This window comes from Quercus lobata, chromosome 11, assembly GCF_001633185.2.
Source record: "Quercus lobata isolate SW786 chromosome 11, ValleyOak3.0 Primary Assembly, whole genome shotgun sequence".
Lineage (NCBI taxonomy): Eukaryota > Viridiplantae > Streptophyta > Magnoliopsida > Fagales > Fagaceae > Quercus > Quercus lobata.
The window spans coordinates 11,006,952-11,032,817 of NC_044914.1; the positions used below are offsets into that span (position 1 = coordinate 11,006,952).

A 25,866-nucleotide genomic window follows, 5' to 3' on the forward strand; every position below is an offset into this window, starting at 1 on the left:
TAAATATCCTTATACTAATAAGGATACAATATAAATTTACTTATATTTTTTTAGGATATCCAAGTATTAGTTCTCTTGTAGTGACTTGTGAATATCGATAATTTATAACCTATATAAAATTAAAAATTTCTGACTTCTGGTTGATCTCATGGTATGGTATTATATTACATAAACTTTTGAGATCTCAAAATTTTATAAATCATTATTCAAACATATATATTTTAATTGAATTTAAATTATGATGATGCACGAAATCGTCAGTGAGTTGTTGGCTCCAAATCACGCTAATGGACACCTGTGGAACAAGAACACAAGGACCAAACTGAAGACATCAGTGTGGTACCGGCCAAAAACCCTCCAAATGTCAAGTTAGTGAATAAGAAATCTCTAAGAATTCTATAGTGAGAGAACTACGGATTTTTTTTGCGCACCTGAGAAAAGAGGAGATCTGGTGCTTATATAGTAGCGAGTAGTGAACCAAGATCCCTTGAAAGTAGTGATTTTTCCATGTAGGGAAGATCTGGTATTAGGGTTTCTGAGATTTTAGGGTGTCTTTCCATACAAGGAAGATATGGGCGCCTAGTAGGGTTTTTGTGCATGATACGCAAGATGTTTCCATATATGAGTATGCGTGAGGATCAAGTAAGGCCACATAGGGTCTGTCGGTGTGCTTTCCGCCAATTAATGGTTTTCCGTCAGTTTGTGAGGGTGACGTGCCCATAAGCTTCATCGTTAGTTCGTCTTCAAGGTCATTGGTTTCCTAGGGAAACCGTCGGTTCTTGTGAGGCTGACGGTTCCATGGGACCCGTCAGGTCTCATTTGTTTTATGAGCCTTGATGTTTGTGCCAAAAACACCCCCCATCAAATTATATTCTACATTTAAGCTCTCCAACGGAATTTTGTTATGTCCTTAAATAGTAGAATGTATAATTCAATAGATAGATACAATCACAATAAAAGCCTAATAGTAGAATATATAGATTTTATGTACAACTTAGTTAGACATAAATAACAACCACAACAATCAAATTTCATATCTTTTAAAAAAAAAAAAAGGATAAATCAAATTTTGCCAAACATCCCATCTTCTTTCTTTTCTTCTTCTTCACTCTTTTTTCTTTTTTTTCTTTTTTTTCTTTTTTTTTTTTTTGGGGGGAGAATCAAACTTTCCCAACTAAAGTTTGGATAAGTAGGTGAGTATAAAAAAGTTTCAAAATGTTTTGGGGGTCATGGCCCCTTTCGTCTACACGTCATGCGCATGCCACTAGTCATTTCATTTGCAACAATGTTTTGACATTCACCCCTTTTTGGTTTGATGCGATTTTCCAAATTCATTGAATAACTGCACAAAATTCTTCATGTTTGGATTTACATTATGAGAGGAAAATAAAAACTTGAAATTAAGGCCATGAATTTGGGATGTTCAAAAAAATTAAATACTTAACTAAAGAATGACGCTATTCATCCAAGAAAAAGAGTTGGTGGATTAATCCAATATTGAAGAATGAAAGTTATTCAATTAATATGAAATTTAATATGTGTGTTAATTTGTAACAATCCAATGAGAGGATTGTCAATTAATTATACCAATAGATATCCCATGCGATATGTACGTTTATGCTATTAGTTTGTTCCAATAATTTTAATATGGTGATAATAAATTAATAATTATTTTATTTATAATATATTTGATCAAGTTGTAATAATATTTAATAAACATAAAATTCAACATATACGTGTGTTAAGGACAATGAAAATGAGTAATCCATTAATGTAATTTTGAATATATTAAACCAATAAAAAAATATTGAGTAAGGTAACAATATCCCAAAAAACAATTCACTTGTACTTGAACATGTTTATAGAGGATTAAACATTCCTTTGACATAGGACTAATTTGAAATAAATGCATTTATCGATTAACACACGATAATGAATTAATAATTTGACATAAAATACAATGATTGGATGATGTGGAAGGCTAAATGAAAAAAATATTTAAGAATTAATAAATTGACATAAAATGCAATGATCAAATGACGTGGAAGGCTAAATAAAGAAAATATTTAAGAAATGCACCATTTGGTAGAATGTTAGTTTTTACTTTAGAGCACTATAGCTAAGTTTCTTGCTCTTTTTTATATATAAAGATGAAATTCCAAATTGATCATAAGCTACAAAGATTTATAAATCTAAATCATAGATACATATGGCATGATCATTGATCAAATGAAGCCCTACCTTTAAGAGAACAGAGGGACATGCACAGTACGTAAGACATTGGCATCTCTCTCTCTCTCTCTCTCTCTCTCTCAGGCTGCAGAATAACAAGATTGCCAATGAAACGAAGCCAAATTCAATGAGAAAACAATGATGTAGATAGTTACTTTCTGACATATATTATACAGCGCATGCATGCACACAGCGACTTCAAGAAGCTAAGACACATGACAATGCCATATGATGAGACAAAGTACAAGACTAATCATCTTTTTCTAATGTCATTTGGTAGTGTTTTCAAACAGTAATGTCTGTTTGAAGGCACACTTCAACATCTTGCAGGACATTAGTGACTAGACTGTGGTTAATTATGATTTTATTTTATGAATCCAACAATACTTACACTGTCACGGACATCAAATTTCAAATGACATAACAATTTGTATTTTTTTAAATCTACAATATTGTGGGTTCCTATGAGCTCAAATGTTAAAATTTTATATCATCGAATAAGAGATTTGAAATTCAAATTCCGTCATACTTAAAATCAATCGGTGTCTTAATATGATAAAAAATAATTATCATGGAGTGAACGTCATAGGCTAAAATTATATCATATCAAAAAAAAAAAATCTATAATTTTTAATCTGAATTATGAAATTAGTTTTCAAACAGAGAGGATCATTCATATCTTTCATGGTTGAAGTTTGTAGGGTATGAAGGATGAACCATTGAGATGGTCAGTTGATTATTGACATGCCATGCAACTTCATGCTCAAATATCAAGCTCCCCTGTGCCTAAAAGGAAGGAAATATTTTAGCAAAGATTATATTCCATCCACCAACTTCCCATCATACTAAAAAAGTTTCTGAAAGCATGATTAAGTCAAGATAGAGACACCTAAATTTTGATAATATTCTTTGCCTTTTCATCCCTCTATCTCAGAGGTCTTCATGTCTAGAAGAGGAGGTATGGTGGTTTGCTTTTGGCAATCAAAGCATCATTCTGTCTTTCACTTTATATTTTGAGTGAGTTTAACACTTTAAGAAACTTTTGTAACAAATACTCAACCGAACCAACCCCACAGCATGACACCAATATGACCTGACCTGACCTGACCCTCCCATTAAATACTGTAGCTTACAATTTACAAAACTCAAAGATTTAAATAAAAAAATGTCTAAATTAACAGAATTTTTACAATAAATTTCAATGCTATCTGACACATACTTGTTAATGATAGAGAATAAAATAGTATTAATAGTGAATTTATATTAGAACTAATAATATTTTGTCAGCTTGATAATTATGAAAAATGTTGTCGACCTAATTAGGTTTATGTATCTTATTATTACTATTATTATTATTATTATTATTATTAAAAAAAAAAAAAACATTCTTGGAAAACATCAGCAGTCTAGTCATCAAGAAAAGAGATCAAAAGAACTGGTTGTCTCCCTTGATAAAAGTAATTAAAGTGTTTTTTATGGCTTTGCTTTACCAAAAGTGAACTTGTGACTTGTGATTACCATCAATCAAATTCTGCAAGGAACGAGGATAACAGTGAATTTAGACTGCAAGTTTGGGCCAAATTAGATAGTATTCAAGACACATGGCTTGCATGCTGAGTATCTGAAATCACCAAACTTATTTTGATTGGGACTCCATACCATAATGGGATATACTGTGTGAAAAAGCAAGGCAAATGAACATCACGATCATATCGAGCTGTTCACTAAAACCAACTTGGCCCTTTCTTGCTTTTGGTGATGATTCTTGGTATTTTTAATTTTTTTTTTCCGTTTTATTTTAACTTAATGTTGTGATTGGGGGAAGAATTTTGAAAATTTTGAGAATTTTCACGATGAAGGATTAAATTTACGGAGATTTCAATTTAATCAATTTAGAATTTCATTATTTTTAAGGTAAATTACGCTGACACCTTGAGATATAGCAAAATTCAATTCGTTACACTTAATTTTCAATAAATGACATCATTATTTTAAGTCTCAAAATAATTGACACTCGGCCTCCCTTAAACGTCCTCTTTAAAAAAAAAAAAAAAATTAACAAAAGAGTCTCAACAAAACAATTTCTTTACTTATTTCTTATTTAAACGTTTTAAAAATAAATAGAAAGAACATTCATGTTTCTCATAAAACAGATCTATGTTATTGGTGGTAACGGGACCCATTCTTGTTGGTGGTATGGTGGGGATTAGGAGGGTGGAGGAGGATGGGTGAAGATATTTAGGGTTGTTTGAATACATGAACTTGTTTGTGACTATTTGGCGCATTGGTGTTTTTTTTTTTTTTGAGGTTAAAAATCATCATCAGCGGAAATTAGTTATTTATTTAACATAATTAATAAGGTTGTTAAAAAATCAACATCAAATTTGTATGAGTACATCTTAAAATTAAGAAATTAAAATATTATAATGAGTAAAATTTTTACAGTAATGAAGGTAACAATAACTTGGTGATAATATCAGTATAGCATCATTATATTAATTGTGGCAAAAGTAACGGCATGGAGGTGATGCTTGTAGCGACAATTTAGTAGATGATGGCGGTTGTAAAAGTGGTAACAGTGTCAATGAAGTGGTGCCAACAGAAACAATCTAGTAGATGGTGGTGGTTGTAAAAGTGGTGACAATGGCAGTGATGGGGACCACAACAACTACAATAGTAGTGGTGGCAACATTGACAATAACAAAAATGGCAATGGTAAAGACAACAGTCATTATAGAGAGGATAATAGTGACAATGATGGTGATGATGGTAATAATGTAGATTGTATGTGTTCGCAACTGCATTGACAATGAAGGTGACAGTGGTGATGACAATCCTAGACGACAACTATTGATAAACTTGGTAAATGATACTTTACCTCATGGAAATTGAATTTAAGATTTGAATGCTTGAAAATCCTAAGTTCAAAATTCCACCTCTAAATTCATCATCTAAACACAACATTATTGTTAACCAAAAGAAAAAAAAAAATCAATATTGAAAATTTCCAAATTACAACTTTGAATTAAATCCCATCTCGGAATCCCTCATGCAAACTTTCAGCCCTTTTTTCTTACTTTATTTTTTATTTTTTAGTGCTCACTGTTTTCTACTTCAGAATCAGGTTTAATTCAAAATAACATATATATATATATATATAAGTTGCAAAGTCCAATATTTTTGGAAATCACAGTATTCATCCTTCCCTGTCACCACTAGGATTAACTTAACTCGGCTTTATCATCATGATATTTTTCACAGCCTTAACAGATACACTATCAACCTTTAAATCATACTCCGTCAGCTTAAAATCTAGCTTCATTCCACTCATTACTCATACAGTAATAAGTCTTCATCACATGCAATTAAGCAAATCAGATTACTCATCATGTTTTCACTTGCTAGGTGCCAAAGTCTAATAAAGGGCATTTACATATAGACAAGCAATGTAACACAAACAATCACCTTTTTCTTTTTGGCTGAATAGACAATTACCAATGTCACCCATACAAAATGGATTGTATTCAAACTCATATTCAGCAGGGGAAAAGGTGTCACATTTTGTTCACCAAGCAGTATCAAGATGTCTTAACCAAAAAGAACAGTATCAAGGTGCAAATCATATGATAGAACTATTCACATATCATGCTAGAGCCCAATCAGACTGCTTTCAGACAACTAGGCTTGCTAACCGCCCTGAATTTGGTCAAGAAAGTTTGAGATAATACACTGGAAGCAACACAGTCCCCCTTTCCACTATAGATAACAGAAATACCCATCCATCTTTCTTAAGGATGAAATGAAAGGATTTGCCATATTGCTTAGAGTTTAGAATTAGAAGTTTTGAACACTAATAACAATAGTTTCCGGGCTCACTAGCAAAGAACTACCTTATACTGAATGTGGAAGTCGAAGAGCATGACAGAGGATATTGGAAAGATATTTCAGCCATTTACAACCATTTCAATTTGACAACATCATGCGGCCCTTGCAAGAATAACTCAGTTGACAAGGGCAAGATCATTACTCTTTTGCTGCTGGTTACCTTCACAGCTGTCTCTTAGCACCAGTATATGGCATTGGCTTGTGACTTAGAACAGAAAGGCCCTATGTTGGCATTGTCATCGCTGTGTCATCCATATCAAAGGCAATATAGTGCTTTGCATGTTTGAGGGGAAGCAGTTTTCAGAAACATAGTTTCACCACCAGCACTTAATACTGATATTATCGTTTCACAATAAGTTCAAGGCCAGTGCATGTAAAACAGTCCTTCATGAGATCCAAGCCATGTCCCTAAACCATAACTCTGCTGATATAAATACTCTTTATAGCTTTTCCTTTCATCCCCCACTCTCATTGGTCCTACACAGGAGTTGAATACAGTTAGTCTATAAATTGGATATATATAAAATATATATCAAGCATTATTACCTATATAACATATCCATATAAACTGTAAAAAAAATATATATATAAATAATAGAACGAGAGATGGAAGAATCCTGATACTTTCAGCTCTATGCCAGCACACAGTTGAGAGGACTGAATCAGAGAATTTATCCTCGAAAAGCAATTCACCAGACTTGATACTCCAGAGCCGCAAGTTGCAGTCCTCTCCACCTAATAGAAAAACAATGTCAGAAAAGCTTGAATTTTCTGAGACTCACAAAACTAAATGCAAGCACTCAAAATATATTTACCTGACATAACAAATTTCTCAGATGGATCAACTCCAAGCTGTATACGTGTATGGGAATTAACATGCCCTTCATAAGATTGTACAGCGCCTCTCTGTATTAGCCGATGATCATATAGTTTTACCTGGAAAAGAATAAAAGAACAGGCATGAAAATCTCTCTCTGATGCAAGAAAATCAGAGAAATGCGAAGTGTTTGGGCTGTTTGAAGTTGATTAGAGAACTATGAAAGGCTTTCAACTCTGCAAGAGACTTACTTTTGTCGTCAGCCCTAACAGATTCTGTTACAGCAAAGTTAATACTAACACCTATACTAACTGCCTGATCAGTAGCTGCAGCTATCCTAACTACTAATCAGCTACAATATTAACTAAGATGTAGTATTCTTCTTGTCACATATTAGGATTACAATCTCAAGTAATATAATCATACAAGTACCGGACAAGCTGCATTGCTGCTGCTGCACCTTGACTTAAATGACGTTGCTGACTTAGCTAAAGTAGTTAGCTAAGTAATAAACTGCTCTCTCTCTCTCTCTCTCTCTATTTTTGGTTGGGCCAACCATAACACAAGGTTTAAACTGAGTGTAAAAATCATTTCAAGGACTAGAAGATCAACATTATTTTAAGCTGGCAGCTGGAACAACAATGTGTGTTAGAAAGTAAGATTTACTTACCGCACCATGAAGACAAAATCAAGGGGTTGTTTGGGATTGACCTATTTTCCAATTTTGTAAATGCCGTTATTTATATGAGGTCCACTGTGCTAGTTATTGATCCAAGTGAATGAGAAAGAAGAGACTTTTTGGGATTTTGTGTTGTGGATGTTGATGCTTGGAGTCGAACCACGTTAATAACTTAATATATTCCATCATTTCATTTTAATCTTCTATTTATTTTCCATAATACTTTTGCATTTTAACAATGTGCTTCATCAAAAGACATGAGACTAATAGAGATAATCCAACTTACTTCAGAAAGGAGGGTTGCAATAGGTTGACAGCCAACATAAAATTTAGTTACTCTATAATGAATAGATCCACTTCAAAAAGGGTTTAAAAAATGATGCAATTTCTATGCTCATTATATATTTTATGAGGAGAAGGAAAAGGCAATAGGCAAATGGATTAGTTTAGAAAACAGCAATGGCATCTAGCAGTGTATAATCATTTCACAGAATAACCAATGTCACTTGTAATTACTGAAAAAAGGGTATAGTGTGAAAATGGCACAGGAACCAGAACAGAGATCTGGAGAACATATTCATCCTTCCATTACTGAAAACGAATCCCTCTGTCCATTACAGCATTTGAATAAGTCCTCCCAAGGGGAGGGAGGAGGGCATGGGGGCAGAGGGAGGGAATGGTTGTCTCTAGAATTTTGGAAAAAAAGAACAGCTCTCTGTTTAATACCAACCCTCAATACACCCCCCCCCCCCCCCCCCCGCGGCGGCCCCTTTCCCCCCGTTTCTTTAAGTTCTTTCTCAAATCTATTGTGGGTATTCTTTTAAAACAGGGAAATTAGTAGTTTTGGCCATACATAACACAGAATAGCAAAAAGATACATGTGGCCAAACCAATGAATTGAAAAAGGATTTATGGTGATGATCACAATGAGCTGGGATCAAAGCTTAGTTGAGTTGAGTTACACTCGGAGATTAGTAGTATCCATTTCATATATCCGCACTTTAATTGACATCATGATGTACATGCATCACGCGCTTGAATACTGGTACTCTAATAAGATAAGACCAATTCAAAATTTATTTTTACATTCCATGCAGGAAAATGTTAAGTAAATAAGGGCTTGTTTGGATCACCATGATTTTGAGTGATATCACTCAGTTTTCATCACTGAGTTTCCAAAACGCATGGGTCCCACCGAAAAAATCTTGTTTGGCTGGGTTTTTGGGTGATGTTTCCATCACTCAAAACTCAAAAATTTGAGTGATGGATGATGGAAACTGAAAACAGAATTTTGGTGTTTTCAGTTTCTAAAATATGAGTTATGATGGCAAAAGGTGAGTTATGTGACCAAACAAGAATTTTGGAGTTTTTGAGGTAGAGTGAGGTTTGGGTTATGACTTATGAGTTATAGGTTTTGAGTTTGAGTTCTTAGTTATGAGTATTGAGTTATGAAAACTGAGTCATGGCCAAACCAAACAAGCCCTAAGTATCCTAAAAAGAGTTAACATGGAAGTGAACACTAACCGATCCATCCATGGAGCTTGCCAAGAAATAGTTGTCATCGAATTGAAGTGATACCAAACTAGAGTTCCAAAAACAGAGAGAGAATCATAAACACAGTAAAAAATGTTAAAACTGAAGAAACAAAATTCGATTAGAGCTGTAGCACACTAACCAAGAAATAGATGAAGGCATTTTAACAGTACATGAAGGATATATGTTTCCAGAAAGCTGCACAACAAGAGATCGAAATATATTATCCAACTTTTTATGTAAAAAGGAGCTTCAAACAAGGCACTCAGGGTAACAGTTCATATGAGTATAGAATTTTCAGGAAAAAAAAATTTCAGAACAGATGAAAAATAAAGAATGAAAAAGTATGCATAAACCTAACAATCACATAATACAAAATCAATGCATTTCCCAAAGTTTTTTCCAGTTAGCTCCTCATCAATCTGAATGACAAAAATTAAACTACAAATATAGAGAAGAAGAACTTGTTGTCTCAAGTCAGAGTATGAAAAGTTGTGATAACATCACATATTTCAGTGTGCTTTAAGACTGAAAAAATGGTCTAGTTACAGAGTAGAGGTCTTAGTAAAATCAATAACATTTCACTATAATAAATACACACACCAAAATAGCAATTTGCCATCTTAAACTATGATATCAGTTGCAATGGCCCGCCTAAACTTCAAATTTATGCAATCAACTCCTAAACTATAGAGTTAATTGTAATGTCCCCCTACCATTAAAATTTCTTCAATTTCCATTATAATTAACTTTAAAATCCATGTATTTATAACATTACCACAAGACATGTGCTTATCAAATTATCACTAGGCACAAGCCATGTGCTCACTTTTCTTTTACTTTTCTGTGATAACGTAATAAACATGTAAAACTTAAGGTTATATGTGACAGAAACAAAAATTTAAAAGTGGAGACATGAACTAATCACATAGTTTAGGGTGAAAAAGAGTAAATCACTGGTGATAGAGTTTCCAGCTCTCAAAATGCTAACATAAAAGTACACACGTAAAAATGAAATTAGTTCCTAGAAGAAACTCATACTTTAAACCATTGTCTACTAGAGTCTCCAACAGTTTTATCCAAGGGTGAGCAAGGTATTCTATGTCTAATAAATCTAGCAGAACTGCTTTCCCGTTTGTCACGAACATCCACTGTCACAATTGCCCCATTCCTTAGTCCGCATAAAATAGAATTTCCCTACAACAAACAAACAAAATAGATCAAATTAAAGAATATCCCCATAAAAAGAAAATTAATTTTTTCAAAAAAATGAAAAGAAAATTTCTACCTCATTGTCACTCACTATATTTTATTTTATCATAAAATCTAATATCTATAACCAAAAGGAAATATTAATATTCACTTATATATATTACACCATATTAATGTCACAGTTGAATTCTGTTGAACCTTTTATGTGATATCCAAGATTGTGTGGGTTATATAGATTGCATTATGAGTGTCGTGTAGGCATGTGTTGAGTCCCATATCGGGTACTTACTAGGATGAGATCAATTTGGATCATACAAGTGATTCAAGTTATATAAGCAATTATGGGGAGCCCCAAATGTGTATAGTTCTTAAGAGGAATGACACAAATGCGACTAGCAATTGTATTATAACAAATGGTATCAAAGTCAATCAGATATTGCCATATGACTTTTGAATTGGAGCACCATATGGGCCCTTAAAAGAAAGTCAAGGCTTTGAATAGGGAAGATTATGATATCCTGAATGCGAGTGTGTGTTGTGCAGATGTGTACTGAGTCCTACATCATGAGTATACTAAGTCGATCTAGGCTATATAACCAATTAAGAGTTCTAGTTATGGCTGATGTTTTGAACTATAGAGTAAATAAGATTAACACTTACCAAGTTATCACAATTGAACCTTGATCTCCTACCCCCCCCCCCAAATGGCAGTCCCTTTCGTTTTAAAATCAAGTTGGTTTTTGAAACATTACTTCTAGGTTACATTGTCTAAGAACCTAGAACTTACTCCTTAGACATTTAATTTTCCACTAAGCAAACACGAGAACTCACTCTCACACAAACATAAATACTTACACACATATCTAGGCTATATAAGAGATTACGATGAGCTCCAGTTGTGACTAGTCTTTTGAGGTATAGCACAAATGTGATTAGCACTTCTATGACATTTGAACCTTGACCTCTCTTCTCTGGTTTAACAATCGGGTCAGTTTTTAAAACGTTACTTCTAGGTTATATTATCTAAGAACCCAGAATTTGTTCCTTTAACATATATCTCGCCACTAAGCAAATATGTCAACTCACTCACTCATAAATAGATACATACATTAATATTTGTTAAATTGTAGGAGAGCATTTCTTTGGCTAGAATGTTGCACTATTAAAAAATTAAAAATTAAAAATAAATGTGAAGTCAGTTGTGATGCAACATATGATTGTAAAAGTAAGGAAAATGAAAGGAGAAACAGAAAAACCCTAGGCTTCACCACATGGAGCTCTTTGAAAGCCCAGGCTTCGCCACCAAAGGCTACTTGGAATCACCACTAAGTTAGAGAGAAAAATCTCGATTTTAGATTATTGAACATATGGTGCAGACACCAAGATGCAACAAGATTAGCACTAATTTTGATATTTCATTGATAAATTTTATTTTAATTGAAGATTTTGCAGGATTATGTTTTTTTTTTTTTTTGAACTATTTTCCTTATTGATGTGCTCATTGAAGGCTTATTTAAAAAGGCTTTAATAAACATGCAAGGCGGACCTTGATGAATGAAGTTTTGTATTGAAAATTTTCCAATTGCTGGATGATGAATCCTAGCCACTTGGGTGCTGATTCCTAAGTTTTTCTGCTTGAAACTGATTATAAGCAAACCTAAGTGTTGATTCTTAGGTCTATCCTTTATATTTCATTCAATTTCCATTTTTATCTTCATTTTCGATACTGTCTGGCATCAACATATGTGTATGATGTACTCAAAGAAATCAAACGCCTATCCAATGAACCTCAAATGATTCATACATTACCGAATGAACAATTTGTTGTGCGAAAACATCACTTTTACTACGACACACCCATGATGCCATTCCGGTTTCCAAATCCACTAGAGCAGCTCCCAAATTAGTACCTGTAACAACCAACCCCTATTAGTTCCTGTAACAACACCCGCCTCCCCAAAAATAAAAAGATACCAATTTGTATTACATGACATGAAAATGAATTATTACATAACAAGTTGAATCAATTGCTACTGCATAGAAGGAAATAAAACAAAATATTTATAATTAGATGTCAAGAGTTTGACCTAATAATATAATCTAATATATAAAATCAGAAGCTGAAAAAATGTTCAATTTTGAAAAGCCCTAGAGAGTCTAACATTACACCAAGTGGCATATCTAACTTTTCACAAATTTGTAGTTCTATGACTACAAGATTTTATTCCTCCACAGTCCTACAACTAAAGAATTTTATTTTGTTCCATTAAATTTGCACAATTCTAGAGTCCTACAATTAAAAGACTTCTATTCTTACGTATTTTTTTCTTGCCGTTATATTCCCTAAATTTCATGTTTAAGCATTCCAAGATGCCGAGATTTATAACCCTGATCTCAAAATCCCCTTCTTCATAACAAATCTACAAATTAGCAGAGAAAGTCTTTGCAAGTACCATTGAACTAAAATTTCAACATAAGGTAACGAAAAACAGGTATATTTCTTTCTAATATAAGGGTACTATGTGAAATGAAATTCAATATCTTAGCCTTGCATTGATGATAAATCAAAGTTATCTTACATTCTCATATCTAGGATTGCATATTTAGTGTGCTCTCAAGAAATTACATTCTTTCAACATGCTTTTCCATAACCATCTGTTTGTATAATTCTTAAAACTTTAGAACATGGTTGCTAATTCCCAGCTGGTCATTGCTGGAAATAAAACACTGATTAGAAGAAGCTAAAATTCAGGATGTGTAAATTTGGCATTGGCAGATCCTTGACTCTGAAATATTCAGAGATATAAAAAATGGATGTAGTTGGATACAATATGAAATACAGCAGTAAAAAATTTCAACACTGTAGGTCTTGCAGATCTTCATTTTCTTAAAAATGAGGGGGTGATATGATGATGATTAATGGTTATTATTTAAAGAGTTGTTTTGATGGTTGTAACCTTGATTTAATAAAGTTCCAAAAAAAAAAAAAAATCTAATTTTCTTCATTCATTTAATCTTCATTTTCTTATTTAAAGATTCATGTTATACCTAGAGAATAATAATTTAGAAAATAAATTATAATTGGATTGGATATTATCTCAAATTTAGCATTTGGTTTCATGAACGATGTCTTTGGAGTAAAAATTCATATTATTGTTATACCATTGCATTTTTCTTTCGACTATGATTTTTCTCTCTTTTTAATATTTTCTATCTTTGACTCATTTTATGGTTTGAGTAGGTTTATTTTTTTGATAAGAAAGATATATATTAAAAGCTACCTCATGAAAACACAAGGCAGAACAGAGAATACAGAGAAGGAAACAAACAAAAAGAGAGAAGAAAAAGAAAAAAAAGAAGAAAACAAACAGAGACAACAAAGAGCAAATTAATTACAGAGAAGAGAACAAAGGAACATAGGGATAGAATCACTAGAGGTAAGTCCCCAAACCCTAGACCAATCAAAAAGAGAGCCACTAAAGTAAGCGAGCAACTGGTCATCAGACTTGTCCCTATCCTCAAAAGTACGCCAATTACGCTCCCTCCAAATACACCACATTAGGCACAACGGAGCTAGATTCCAAACGCCAGAAGAGTGCTTTCCAAACCAATTCCACCAACCGAAAAGCATATCTGCAACCGATCTTGGTAAGACCCAAGAAATCCCAAAGGATCTAAAAACCAAGCTCCACAACAGATAAGCTTTGTCACAATGGAGAAGCAAATGATTCGCCGACTCCCCATTACAACGGCACAAAATGCACCAATCAACAAAATCGAATCCTCTACACCACAAAATATCCCCTGTAAGAATCTTCTCCCAAGCCGCAATCCAAACAAAGAAGGAGGTGTGAGTAGGAGCCTTAGCCTTCCAAATACCTTTCCAAGGAAAGGTAATAGGCAGGGAGCTTCGGAGCTTATTGTAGAAAGAGCGGATGTCAAAAACCCCTTTCTTCGACAATTTCCAAATCATGCGGTCTCCTTGCTCAGATTGAGGTAAGTTAGAACCCAGGGTTTGAAGGAAATCATCCACCACACCCGTCTCCCAATCATTTGGATTTCTAAGTAAAAGAACCTTCCAACTTCTCCGAGCCTCGGTCCCCAAACGTTCAAGAGACAAGGCCACCGAAGCCTCTCTATTAGAAGCAATCCCGTACACTACCGGGAAAGATAGATGGAGTGGTGAGTCCCCACACCACTAGTCCGTCCAAAGCTTCACTCTATCCCTCACCCCTACCTTAAACCGGATGTGTTTGCTAAACACCTCCCAACCTTTTCGGATACTTCTCCATAAACCACACCCATGAACACCCCTACCCAATTTGGAAGACCAATCCCCCCACTCTTCCCCAAACTTCAGAGCCACCACCCTCCTCCAAAGACGAGTCTCCTCAACCCCAAACCGCCATAGCCATTTTCCTAGTAAAGCTTTGTTAAACGTAGTTAACTTCCTTATTCCCAAACCACCATTAGCCTTAGGAGCACACACCTTATCCCACCCCACCAAATGAAGCTTGGAATCACCCCACAAGAAGTCCCTCTAAATCTTCTCAATCTTATTAGCCACATGCGAAGGGATGGTAAAAAGGGATAAATAGTAAGTAGGAAGGTTGGAAAGCGTACTCTTAATCAGCGTCAGTCTACCACCTTTTGACAAATACAACTTTTTCCACCCGGCCAACTTCCGACTAATTTTTTCCAATATAGGATTCCAAATATTAGGTTAATCTTTGTGATTCCTTTTTTTAAAATTATAAATTGGTGATCTTCATGATTCGTTGCTAATGAACTAATTTTTAATATCTAAAAATGTGTTTGTTGCTTTACTCTAACAATCAAATTGGTTTACTTATCCTTAACATTATTGGTTTTTTAAAAATATATATATTGATCATGCTCTCCAAGAAATTTGAGATGTATTTACAAATTAAACATTTTGAATAAATGACTCAATCATAATGACAGTATTGATACCCAACTTTTTATTTTCAGATTTTCTCTTATTTTACTCCATATACCTAGATTTGAATGGTTACAAAATATTAGGGGAATAGAACTCAAGATATAAAAAAGTAAGTTGATTCTTATACCTATATTATTTAAACTTTTTATGTTCATATTGAATATTTTCATGTTTTTCTAATTAGTTATAGAATCTATTGAGAGCATCATATAAATTGAGAATATTATATAAATGAGGAGTCTTTGTTTCAAGCTATATGTGCTGATGTGAGAGGATAAGATCTATGATTCTAAGTCCATGAAATATTACCTAATGAGCTGGCATGCAAGAAAATTTCAATAATAATATTGTTATGTTGTGTCTTTAATTTATAGCGAATAAAAAGAATTAATTTATACAACCTATTTTTTATTTTTATTCTTTTACTATACCAAAAATGTTTAATGAAATGGACACTACAGTTCTTTTGCACTATTTGGGTACAAGGCTAGTATATTTATGCACAAGAAAAACACAAGAATCTGAAAAACCACTATAGCTTGAGGTATATGAACTTAGGTCCAAGAAGAAGAGAATGCGAAGCTAAATTTAGAATTAATCTCTCATTGAGAGAGAGAGAGAGAGAGAGAGAGAGAGAGACTTGCCAATCACTGCTCGACTCCTATTAAAATTGTAATCAGCAGTCCAGATGGTGCAATTGAAAGTAGCGACCTCATGTATTCTTTGACTTATGCTTGAAATACTTGAATTGAGATCTAACGGTTCAATGAGCTTAACAATATAGAGAGATCCACCAGATGTCTCTGATCCCAAAGTACTTGTACTGTTTTCCAATGTCAAGGCATTGCAAATGCAAAAACTGATTTCCCATTTCAGAAATATAATGAAGATTGTTTCACCAAGAATATAATAGGGATCATGAGCATGGAAGGTATGCCAAAAGTGAACTTCACCACATAAACTATACAAGCTGTGAATCAAGAACATACATAGTTGAAAATCCAATAGCAGGCTCCACAAAAGATCTGGTTGCATGAATTCCATATGGACTACATAACTGTCCATTGCTCCAAAAGATGCCTTTAAACCATTTCATAAAGGATTATAAAAAGAGAACCACTTATTTCTTCCTACAAGCTCAACTAAGATAGCAATATAAGATGCAACATGAAAAAAGAGTACCAAAATTTGAGATTATGAAAGGATACATTGCATCCTGGACATTTGAACCATCATCCATTGAGGGAGAGTGCTTTTCAAAAATTTTTATACAAGATATGTTTGATGGCATTTGTAATAAAGATCCTACAGGTCTCCAGATATGCCCAGGAGTTCTACCACACTCTGCTTGGTCTTCTTTAACTTTCGGCCACACTTGATCTGGCATGCATTTTACCCCGTAATCAAATTGTTGTACTTTTCCAACTTCAACAAAACTGCGAGAGGACCAAACTTCATATGCAATAACTTGTAATAGACCCATTTTGTATAAACATTATATAAAGGTTTATAATTAAAAAATGCCAAAACAAGTTTGCAGCGCTATACAGAAAAGTGGTAATTATATCATTGTAACACTCGAGAATTAATATGTTTCCTTTTCTAAAAGTGAGCTATACTTAAATCAAAACTGGAATGCTTGTTTTGCAGAAGCACAAACTGTAACTTAGAACGCAGGAAAATACAAATTTCCAGTGTAAAAGGGAAAGGGCAGATGACAAACATAAAAACAGAGACACGTCAGAAGCCTGGAGTACCACAGTCAAGGTATCAGAAATATGGTGGGGTAAAAATGCCAAGCACACAATACCACAATGAAGCATAACAAAGAAACTACTGGATATCAAGGCCATTGGTGGAAAATGTCACGTAGAACCATAAAAAGGCAGAGAAGTACAAAAGATATGTCAAGGCTCCATTCCCTCTACAGACAGAGAACCTTGAAAAAGAGACATTAGGATGTTTGGAGAGCATGTCAATGGTAATATCAGCACCATGAAAATATCATTCTGTGTATTATGACTTCTTTTGTTTTTTGCAATGTTTTATCATGGTTCTACAAACATCAATGAAATATGGAAAACTTTCCTATCAATGAAATAAGGAAAACTTTCCTTAGTGTAAGTCAACATAAAAGAAACACTTGATAATACAGTAAAACCTTCCATAAAAACTATCTAATAGTATAGATATCATTTTTGAACCTAACCTTGGATGGGGGAAGGGGCAAGAAAAACAAAGTCCCTTCAACTCCTTACCGTATATTATTTAAACACCACATCACAGACCCATCTAAAATGAACTAGCTGTGTCTGCTTTAGGTCCCAAATCAGAACTCAGTATCTATCACATGATAACACTAAACAAAATGCTTACATAGCTAATAGCTAGGACATTACAAGATATAAAAGATTATAAGCTGCATTTAGCATATAAAATTTCTTAAAATTGGAAACAACATTTCCCTCCACTTTTTTCAGGGCAATTAAAAATCACTGTTCATATGCTATTCACAAATCTACTAAAATCCCCCAAACTAAAATCACTTCAATTTTTTCCTTCCTCATGGTACAAGTAGTTACCTGAAAAACAGTTTATATGCCCTACTCAAGTCATTACATTCAGTTATTTAAAAAGAATGTTTCATTTTCTAATGCTGCCAACATAAAATAGTGCATGATTTTTTCAAATAAATATTCCATTTCTAGAATCTTAGAACCCAGAGGCCAGAAATTATTATTATATTGACCATAGCTAACTGCAAAACCTTGACTCTTAAGGAATGTTCCAAAGATCTTGCATTATAGAATGAGCACACAGGCACAAGTGCACCACACTACAATTATACCTCAAGGAGCCATGTACACCGCCTGCTAATAAAACATCCATTTCAGTTTGACCCTCAAGTGTCTGTACATCAATGCGTATCTGTTCCAAAGCACCATTCACAATCTTATCTGTTCCACCATACTTCCAAACCTGTAAAGTAAAAAAAAAAAAAAAAAATTAAATAAATAAATAAAAGTTTGAAACGATTTACTGAAACACGCTGCTGCAACCTTAGAACAATGATAATACTATGAGTCATGACTCATGAAGACATCATTAATACATCGCCTAAAAATAGTGATGTGCAATGAAACCTGGCATTCCGTCACCTCTGGCATTATCCATTGTTGGCAATCACACCAACCAAGCTACTTTACTCCAGTAACCACAAACATACTTTGAAACCTGAAACTTAGCCCTTGATATGACAGCAACGACGAATCCAGTCGCCATTGCCACCACCAATTGTGTCACAGCAGTCAAGCCTCTACTGTGACTGCTACTGCACCAGGAAACACCTCTGAGACCATCAGAACACCACAAACTGATTGGATTCCACCTAAAACTGCCAGAATGTCACTCTAGGGTAATGATTTGACCTACTATGGCTTAATCAGTTCATATGTTGCATGGACACAGTTAAAATGGCCAAGTACCTGTACCCGTACCTGTACCTGTGCAACTTAGGTGTTTAGTTTATTTGAACTCTTGGTTTGGACTTTAGACAACATTTTATAGGTGTCATTGCACTTCTTTGCTATTTATTACTGCCTTTAAATTAATTTTAGATATGTTTTCAAGAAATTTATTGTTGTTACTTAATTTTAAAACTAAATTAAACGTATTATGTCCAAAAATATTTAAAATATGCCTAAAAAACATATTAATTAATTCATTAATTGTTGTACCCCAGACATGTCATACCCCTATTTTGTCAAGAAATGTCATACCCCCGTACCTATACCTATAATCATGCAACTTAAATCAGTCGCTAGAGCCATTTCTTCAGTCAATATCTATCAGTGCCACTGCCAATTCCCCATTCACATCATTTTTGTATGTGGTATGTATTGCTACTTTGAGTGTGCAATTGGGTATTCTGTGATATGTTTGTTGTTTTGCTATATAATAGATTGACTCCCTGCAACCCAATCGAAGTGAATTGGTTGTTAAATGGTTTGGGATAATGTATGTTTGTTTTTCTTTTAAAAAAAAAACTTGGTGAATTTGTGGTAAATTAGTAATGTGAGTAGTCATTGGTTGGCTGGGTTGAATTTAATGGTGTTCAATTTGCCCATTGGTGTCAGTTTGTTCAATTTCTAATATTTCTCATTGGCTCATACATTATCTGTTTGGTTTATTTTGTTTGTTTTTGGTTGTGTTGCTACATAATCAAAGGACAATATACAAATTGTCTTCTCATATGCTCTCAATTACCTCAATTTGTCTCAAAGGAAGTAATTTTGTGCAGTGGGCTCTATTGGATTATCATACAAATAATATGTATGTGTGCTAGGATATATTAATTAACCATAAAATACAGTTCCCAATCCCATTGCTTAACAACAAAATGAAATCTTATGGGTAATTTTCAGAGCCAACAACAGTAAAACACATTCAGAGATCCAAATTCTTCATGTGTAATCTCAGAGGATGCAAAGGAAAAAGAAAAAATGGAAGTGATGTTTGTTTTTTGTCAGCTAAACTCTCCCAACTCTTTATGGTTTGTGATGCCACACATTCCTGTTTGGTTAACTTGCAACTTCTAACACAATTTGTTATGTATTAGTTGGCGATAATGTGAAGATTTTAACTTCACTGAACCAATGGAAGAGTTTAATCACCACAACATACATCACTTGTAACTCAAATATGGGCCCAAAAGGGCAAAGTCAAATTCAGTTCATGAGACATCATATCTAATCTGTTTTGACAAGACAAAAATAACACTCTTGCTATCTAGTACAAAGATGATTCCACAGAAGCTGTAAACTTAAGCCCAGGCCCAGCAAGCACAATATTAAATAAAGCAGAACTTCTTTTACTCAAAACTAGAGTTCAAAACCAGGGCCAAAGCAAATACACTGCATAGTTTACATATGCTACAAATCCACAAAAGTAACTTTACAAATCTTCACAAAAGCCTAATATGCTTTGTGCTTCAATAGTTTCCTATAGTGAAATAAAAATAAAAAAAGAATGTGACAGCAGGCTACACAATGAGGTAGCCTTCCCTTTGCAAATCCCTCACTTCCCAAGGGTGGAGCCTAAGAACCCCCCTGTTCCCCCAGGGCCATGGGAAGAGATACCACCTCCCTACTAGGGTAAGTGGTGATTAAGCCTGTTCCAAAATACATATTTCTAATGTAAAATCTTTAAGAGCTTAAAGAAAATATACTTATAAAAAAATAAATAAATAAAAATAAAAATAAAAGCTTAAAGAAAATAGGAAAGAAGGAAAAAAATCACTGATCTAAATGTCAGTAAAGTAAACTCATTAATCTTTATCAAGTGATACAATCATATTGGATTATCAAATCAATTTATATAAATGTGCATGTAATTGGCATTTGGCAATGGCCTATACTTAGATGTGCATATGTTACTCAAGATTCCAACAACTTTCACATTTAACTATTAACATGCAGTTGGTACATTGCCAATGGTGAAAAAAGTACCACTTATTACCCAAAGAAAAAAAATTCAGAAAAGGATTTTAACTTGAACATCCTGAGTTGATAGATGAGAATTAAAGCTGGAAAAGCAATAACTTCACAAATTAAAAGCCTATCTTCAATCAACATACCACAGGTTGTGATACTTGTATCCTTTGGATTTCCTCCTTGAAGTTACACTTTCCTTTACTGAACGGAATAACGTTACCATATAACTCCCTAACCTGAAGCAGCTTAGAAGCTCTTAATCCAGTTCTACATAAATTCAATGCCTGAGATAAAATGAGTCAGAGCAAGTCAAGAATTTTTTTTCCAAAATTCAAGAAAGAACTAAAATCAAGAGCAAAAGAGAGAGAAAAAACAATGGCAACCAGTGGCTGCTGCAAATTTGGACAGCTTCAGATGCAAATTTAATTTCTTGTGTATAAATATAAAACATTTTTCATGAATAAACATTTTTAAAGCAAGCAGTACTATTTATAAACAGAAAATACTATATAAAAATATAATCTTCTCAATAAAACTGACCCTACAATAAAGAAGAACATACTCTATTTGTTTTTTTGTGATGATGTGGAACCTCACCAAGGCAGGGCCCTTTGGACCCACCCCTGGGAAGTAAACCATAGATACACAATCCCACCCACTAGAACCGTGTATTAGGTAATCCAAGGAAACAACTAGTCCGGATTGAACCCAAGACGTTTGGATCTATAGCTCATCCCAAGCCTCCAAGCACTAGGCTGCACCTTGACAGGTACAAGAAAAACATACTCTGTAACAAAGATGAGCAACTTGAATACTTATCATGAAAAAGTACAATCTCTTTTTCAATTCTTTTTTTTGTGGGGGTGGGGGGTTGTGGGGGGTGCTATGGTTCAAAGGCCCATACATGTGCATGCTATAAAACTGGATTAAGCTGCATTTCTCCAAACAAATTGATTCCCAAGAACAAAAATGTCAAGTGTTTTTGTTTTCAAGTTATAATCTAACCCTCAACTTTACAGCAAACACATCCAACATAACATGACAAGGGAGATGGCGAAAATTCATAATCGAGTTAGATTTTTTAATATGAATTTCTGTCATATACGCACCTAGATCTCCAGGTATATCTGAATTTAAGGTTTTAACTGAACTAGTTTGGATTAAATGTCTTTCAGAAAAAATTATGATGTAACTACACGTGTAGTTTGATTATCTCATGTTTTAATAGTACTGCTACTGGCTTTATAATTTTTTGATTCTCTTCCTTTGTTTACGCCTATTAGGCTATGTAGAACTTGGTTTTTGTGTTCGATCTGGTTTATGAGCCAACCTGAGCCGTCTTGGAAGCATTACAATTTTAAATGAAAAATTTTCTGAGGCTTAGTCCATAGAGCAATCAATTTTGGCCCTTTTTTTAAATCCGCTTTTTGGGATATATATATATATATATATATATAATGTTGCTTCAAATAAGGTTAGATGTATTGAGAAACTAAATTGCCACCTCTATATTTTTCTACTTGATATAGTGAAATCACTACAACTCCATGGATGTCGGCACATTGCCGAACCACGTATATCTTTTTCCTTTGCACATTTTTCTCTCTATTTTCTTTCTCTCACAGATCTAGGAATAGTTTAAATTCCTAACAACGTCGAGCCAGCACTTGCTTATCCATATCTGAGTCCCATCAGCCTATGGTGATCAATCAGAAACAAAGGGAGGGAAGAATAATCCAAAATTTGAGGACTTATATAAGGCAGATGCTATTCCTGATCCTGCTCTGTTGTGGCATACCCAGCATTCTGTGCCATAATTATTTCCTTTGATCTATTTAATATATTGCAATGACAAGAATAACATGCTACAGAACTACCTGGGCAGTGGCCATCCTCATAAGTGTAGCAAATCCTAGATAAATGGGAGAGGATTGACAACATAAATCAAGGCAGTAATCACTTGTTTTAGACTTTCTCGTTCCTCCTCCATAAACTCCTCACAATCATTACAGTCAATAACAAAGTTTTTTTCCTTAAATTTATAGGTGCACACATAATACAGCATTCCTTCTTTTATGCATCGTATCTTGTCAGTTTTGATCATCTGCAATCTCTCCTCAGATACCATCCACGTCCAACTAGATGCTTTCAGTTATTTAATAAAGTTGTCCTCCTACTTCTGAACTTGTCACACAAGGCCAGTAGGAACCTCTCCTTACCATACACTCTCAGTTCAAAATCAGTATCATCGAACTATAAAGTTTTTATGCAGTTTATGTTTCTGGAAACTTCAATAAGTTTGCAACTTATTCCAGTAAAAATATTTTATGTCAATATCATACGTAAGCAATCAATTCAACCTCACACTAAGTCGCCCCCAGTAAGTCAAAGCTTCTTCAGCCTTGAATTATGAGGTTACTCCCTTAGATTCCAAAAACTCAGCCTTAACTATTTCCATAAATCATTAGTATTATTCCAGATGGAATCACTATGTTCATCCAAGTTTAAATTTCCATTGATAAAAAAAAAAAATTAGATATGCCCTAATTTTATACTGAACAATTTAATAAGTCTCATTGTTTGTAAGGGACTAAACTACTCTACTTTAATGTGTCTATACGTCACATATTTACCTCCCAAATAAAGAACATGCCTCAAAGTATGCCATCCATTCCCACTAATCAGATTGTTTCTAAACCACCAAAATTAAAACTTGCACCATCAATGTGATGACACCACAAGCATCAAACCAATCAAACAAGTGCAAGATTTTAGCTAAAGAACACTGAAAAACTTGGGAAATCAAACACATCATTTGAGATACAAGACATTCTTAGCATAACCCATCAAACATAAGCGCACATAGAACTTTTCTAAGACAAAGACCCTATACACCATCACCGAAAATTATTCAATACACCACGAGCAATGCTTCCTCGTCTCACAATGAATTTAACATACATGTAAAAAAAAAAATCAATTTTTTAGTATATAAATGTAACAAATCAAATGTTTAGACATGCCATCTTTACAAAGTCAAATTTTTAGACACACCACCCTCACAAAATTAAAATTTTAGTTTGTTCATGTAAAAAAAAATAGAATACATACCCTTGTGGACTTTGGAGTTGCTTCTTGTGCAGTAGCTACAGAAGAAGAACGAGAAGAGCCGGGTATTGGACCTTTAATAGGGAAGTAACGGTTCTTCTCCTTATCATAATAAAACCCAGGAAGATCTGCCATATTTGTATTACAATCATCATCATTAACTAAAATCAAAACAAAAACGAAACCCAGAATCTAAAACAACCAAGAAATAAAAAAGGAAGCAGAATAATTGAAATTATAAATGTAAGCCCAACAAAGTAAAAGGAAATTGAAGAAGAAGGAAGAGTACCTTGTGGCATGGCTTCAGAGAAACTGGGTGTCTGTACTGTATTGTGTTGTTGTTTTAGGGTAAGAATGGTAAAAAGCGGTGGAGGTGTGTGAAGAGAAAAACGGTCAAAACCTGCGTGTGTTGCTGAGGCGGTGGAACCAAAACTAAACAAATGGATTAATTGAAGGGACTCTCGTTCTCAACTCTTCTTATTAGGGGTATCATCAAATTAACCCCTTCGATTAGGTTAGGCTTGGGTTGATAATTTTTTTTAACTTATTTGACTTAAACCAACCTAGCATGTATGTAACTTCTTTTTTTTGTTTTGGTATTTTGAGATTTTTTTTTTTTTTTTTTAATAACTGAAGAGGGAGAAAATTGGAGGAGACGGATCCACTTAGATGGACCTAACAGCACAAATAAAAGTGGTCAAATATGAATAGATCTTATGTGAACGGACACAAGGTGGACGGGTCAAAAGGCCACGTGGCACTCAACTAATCATTATGTGATCTCCAAGAAACCCTAAATGGAAACAACTTGCGCCTCACGATAAACCCTAGTCCATAGAGTCTTAATGTGAATGGAATTCTAACACAAGGAGGATTCTGGAATATACGCACATTGGTGGAGATCTTCTCTATACGGAAAAGACTTGTGACGCAAGTCTCGGAGCTTGATTCTACACTGCTATAAAAACCCAAAGCCCCTAAGAAAACAGGTACGCGTAATTTACCCCAGCTCTGGCATTCTAAAGTTGTGACAAAAGTTATAACTTGACCTTCAGAGGATATTTGGCCGGCACCACACCGACTGTTTCAAGCGTGCAAGGACTGTGTGGCTCACTAGTGATTTTTTTTCGGCATCATTAATAACTGAATTGGTTTTGATGAATTTGAAAATTTAGAATATAATTTAAGCATATAATAGGAAATGTAATACATTATTGAAAAAAATATATTTAAATAATTGATAAAAACCTAATTTTTACATGACATAAAATATATATTTATAATCCACCGATATATGTGAGTTGGATTAGGTTGTTTCTACAGAAGTGATGGACTGGATTGGGATTTCTCAAGCCAATATTGTCAAGTGGAGTTGAAAAAACTTTCCAACTCTACTCATGTATACATGTACTTCTTATTAGCAGCTTGAAGTTAGCTCTATTTGGGTTGGGGTTTTTTGTTTTTTATTTTACCAATTGTACGTTTTCAATTTTATCAAAAAAAAAAAATACATGGTTTCAAATTAACTCACTTTTAAATGAGTTATTTTTTATATTTGCAATTTCTTTTTTCTTTTCTTTTTTTTTTTTTTGGTTAGAAGCAGATATATTAACAACAAAGAAACTTATAGACTGGCCACAAAGGCCAAAGTAGTGGCTATCCACCTATAAGAGTACAGCCCATTCAAATCAGATATAAGAAGCCTATCTAAATCAATAGAGGGGGAAAATTCAAAAATAACAAAATCTTCCCTCATACAGCAACCTTGCTTGGCCAAAAGATCAGCACACCTATTCACTTCCCTATACACATGAGCTACCCGAACTTGTGTGAATCTTGCTAAGAGGGATCTGCAATCAAAAAACTATGGAGAAATTTTAATATTAGTGTTGTTAGTATTTTTTAACATCTCCACAATCACTTTAGCATCAAGTTCCACTTCTAA

At 34.0% G+C, this 25,866-nt stretch overlaps 1 protein-coding gene across 1 annotated transcript; it reads right to left on the reverse strand.

Moving 5' to 3' along the window:
- Positions 1–5,589: 5,589 nt before the first annotated feature.
- On the reverse strand, positions 5,590–25,114 carry LOC115967671. Its single transcript, XM_031086812.1, has 13 exons — positions 24,211–25,114; positions 23,925–24,049; positions 20,957–21,097; positions 18,170–18,300; positions 16,530–16,757; positions 15,966–16,144; positions 12,168–12,268; positions 10,188–10,343; positions 9,289–9,344; positions 9,138–9,195; positions 6,933–7,053; positions 6,742–6,852; positions 5,590–6,594 (listed from the first exon to the last, which is right to left on the reverse strand). Exons 1-13 carry the CDS (start codon positions 24,218–24,220, stop codon positions 6,476–6,478), a joined length of 1,536 nt encoding a protein of 511 aa, XP_030942672.1. The 5' UTR covers positions 24,221–25,114; the 3' UTR covers positions 5,590–6,475.
- Positions 25,115–25,866: the final 752 nt, after the last annotated feature.

Coding starts and splice junctions, on each gene's coding strand:
- LOC115967671 (XM_031086812.1), bottom strand. Junction 18,301..20,956: donor TACAAGTATCACAACCTGTG/GTATGTTGATTG, acceptor TTTACTTTACAG/GTTTGGAAGTATGGTGGAAC. Junction 9,345..10,187: donor CTAGTAGACAATGGTTTAAA/GTATGAGTTTCT, acceptor CTTGTTGTGCAG/CTTTCTGGAAACATATATCC.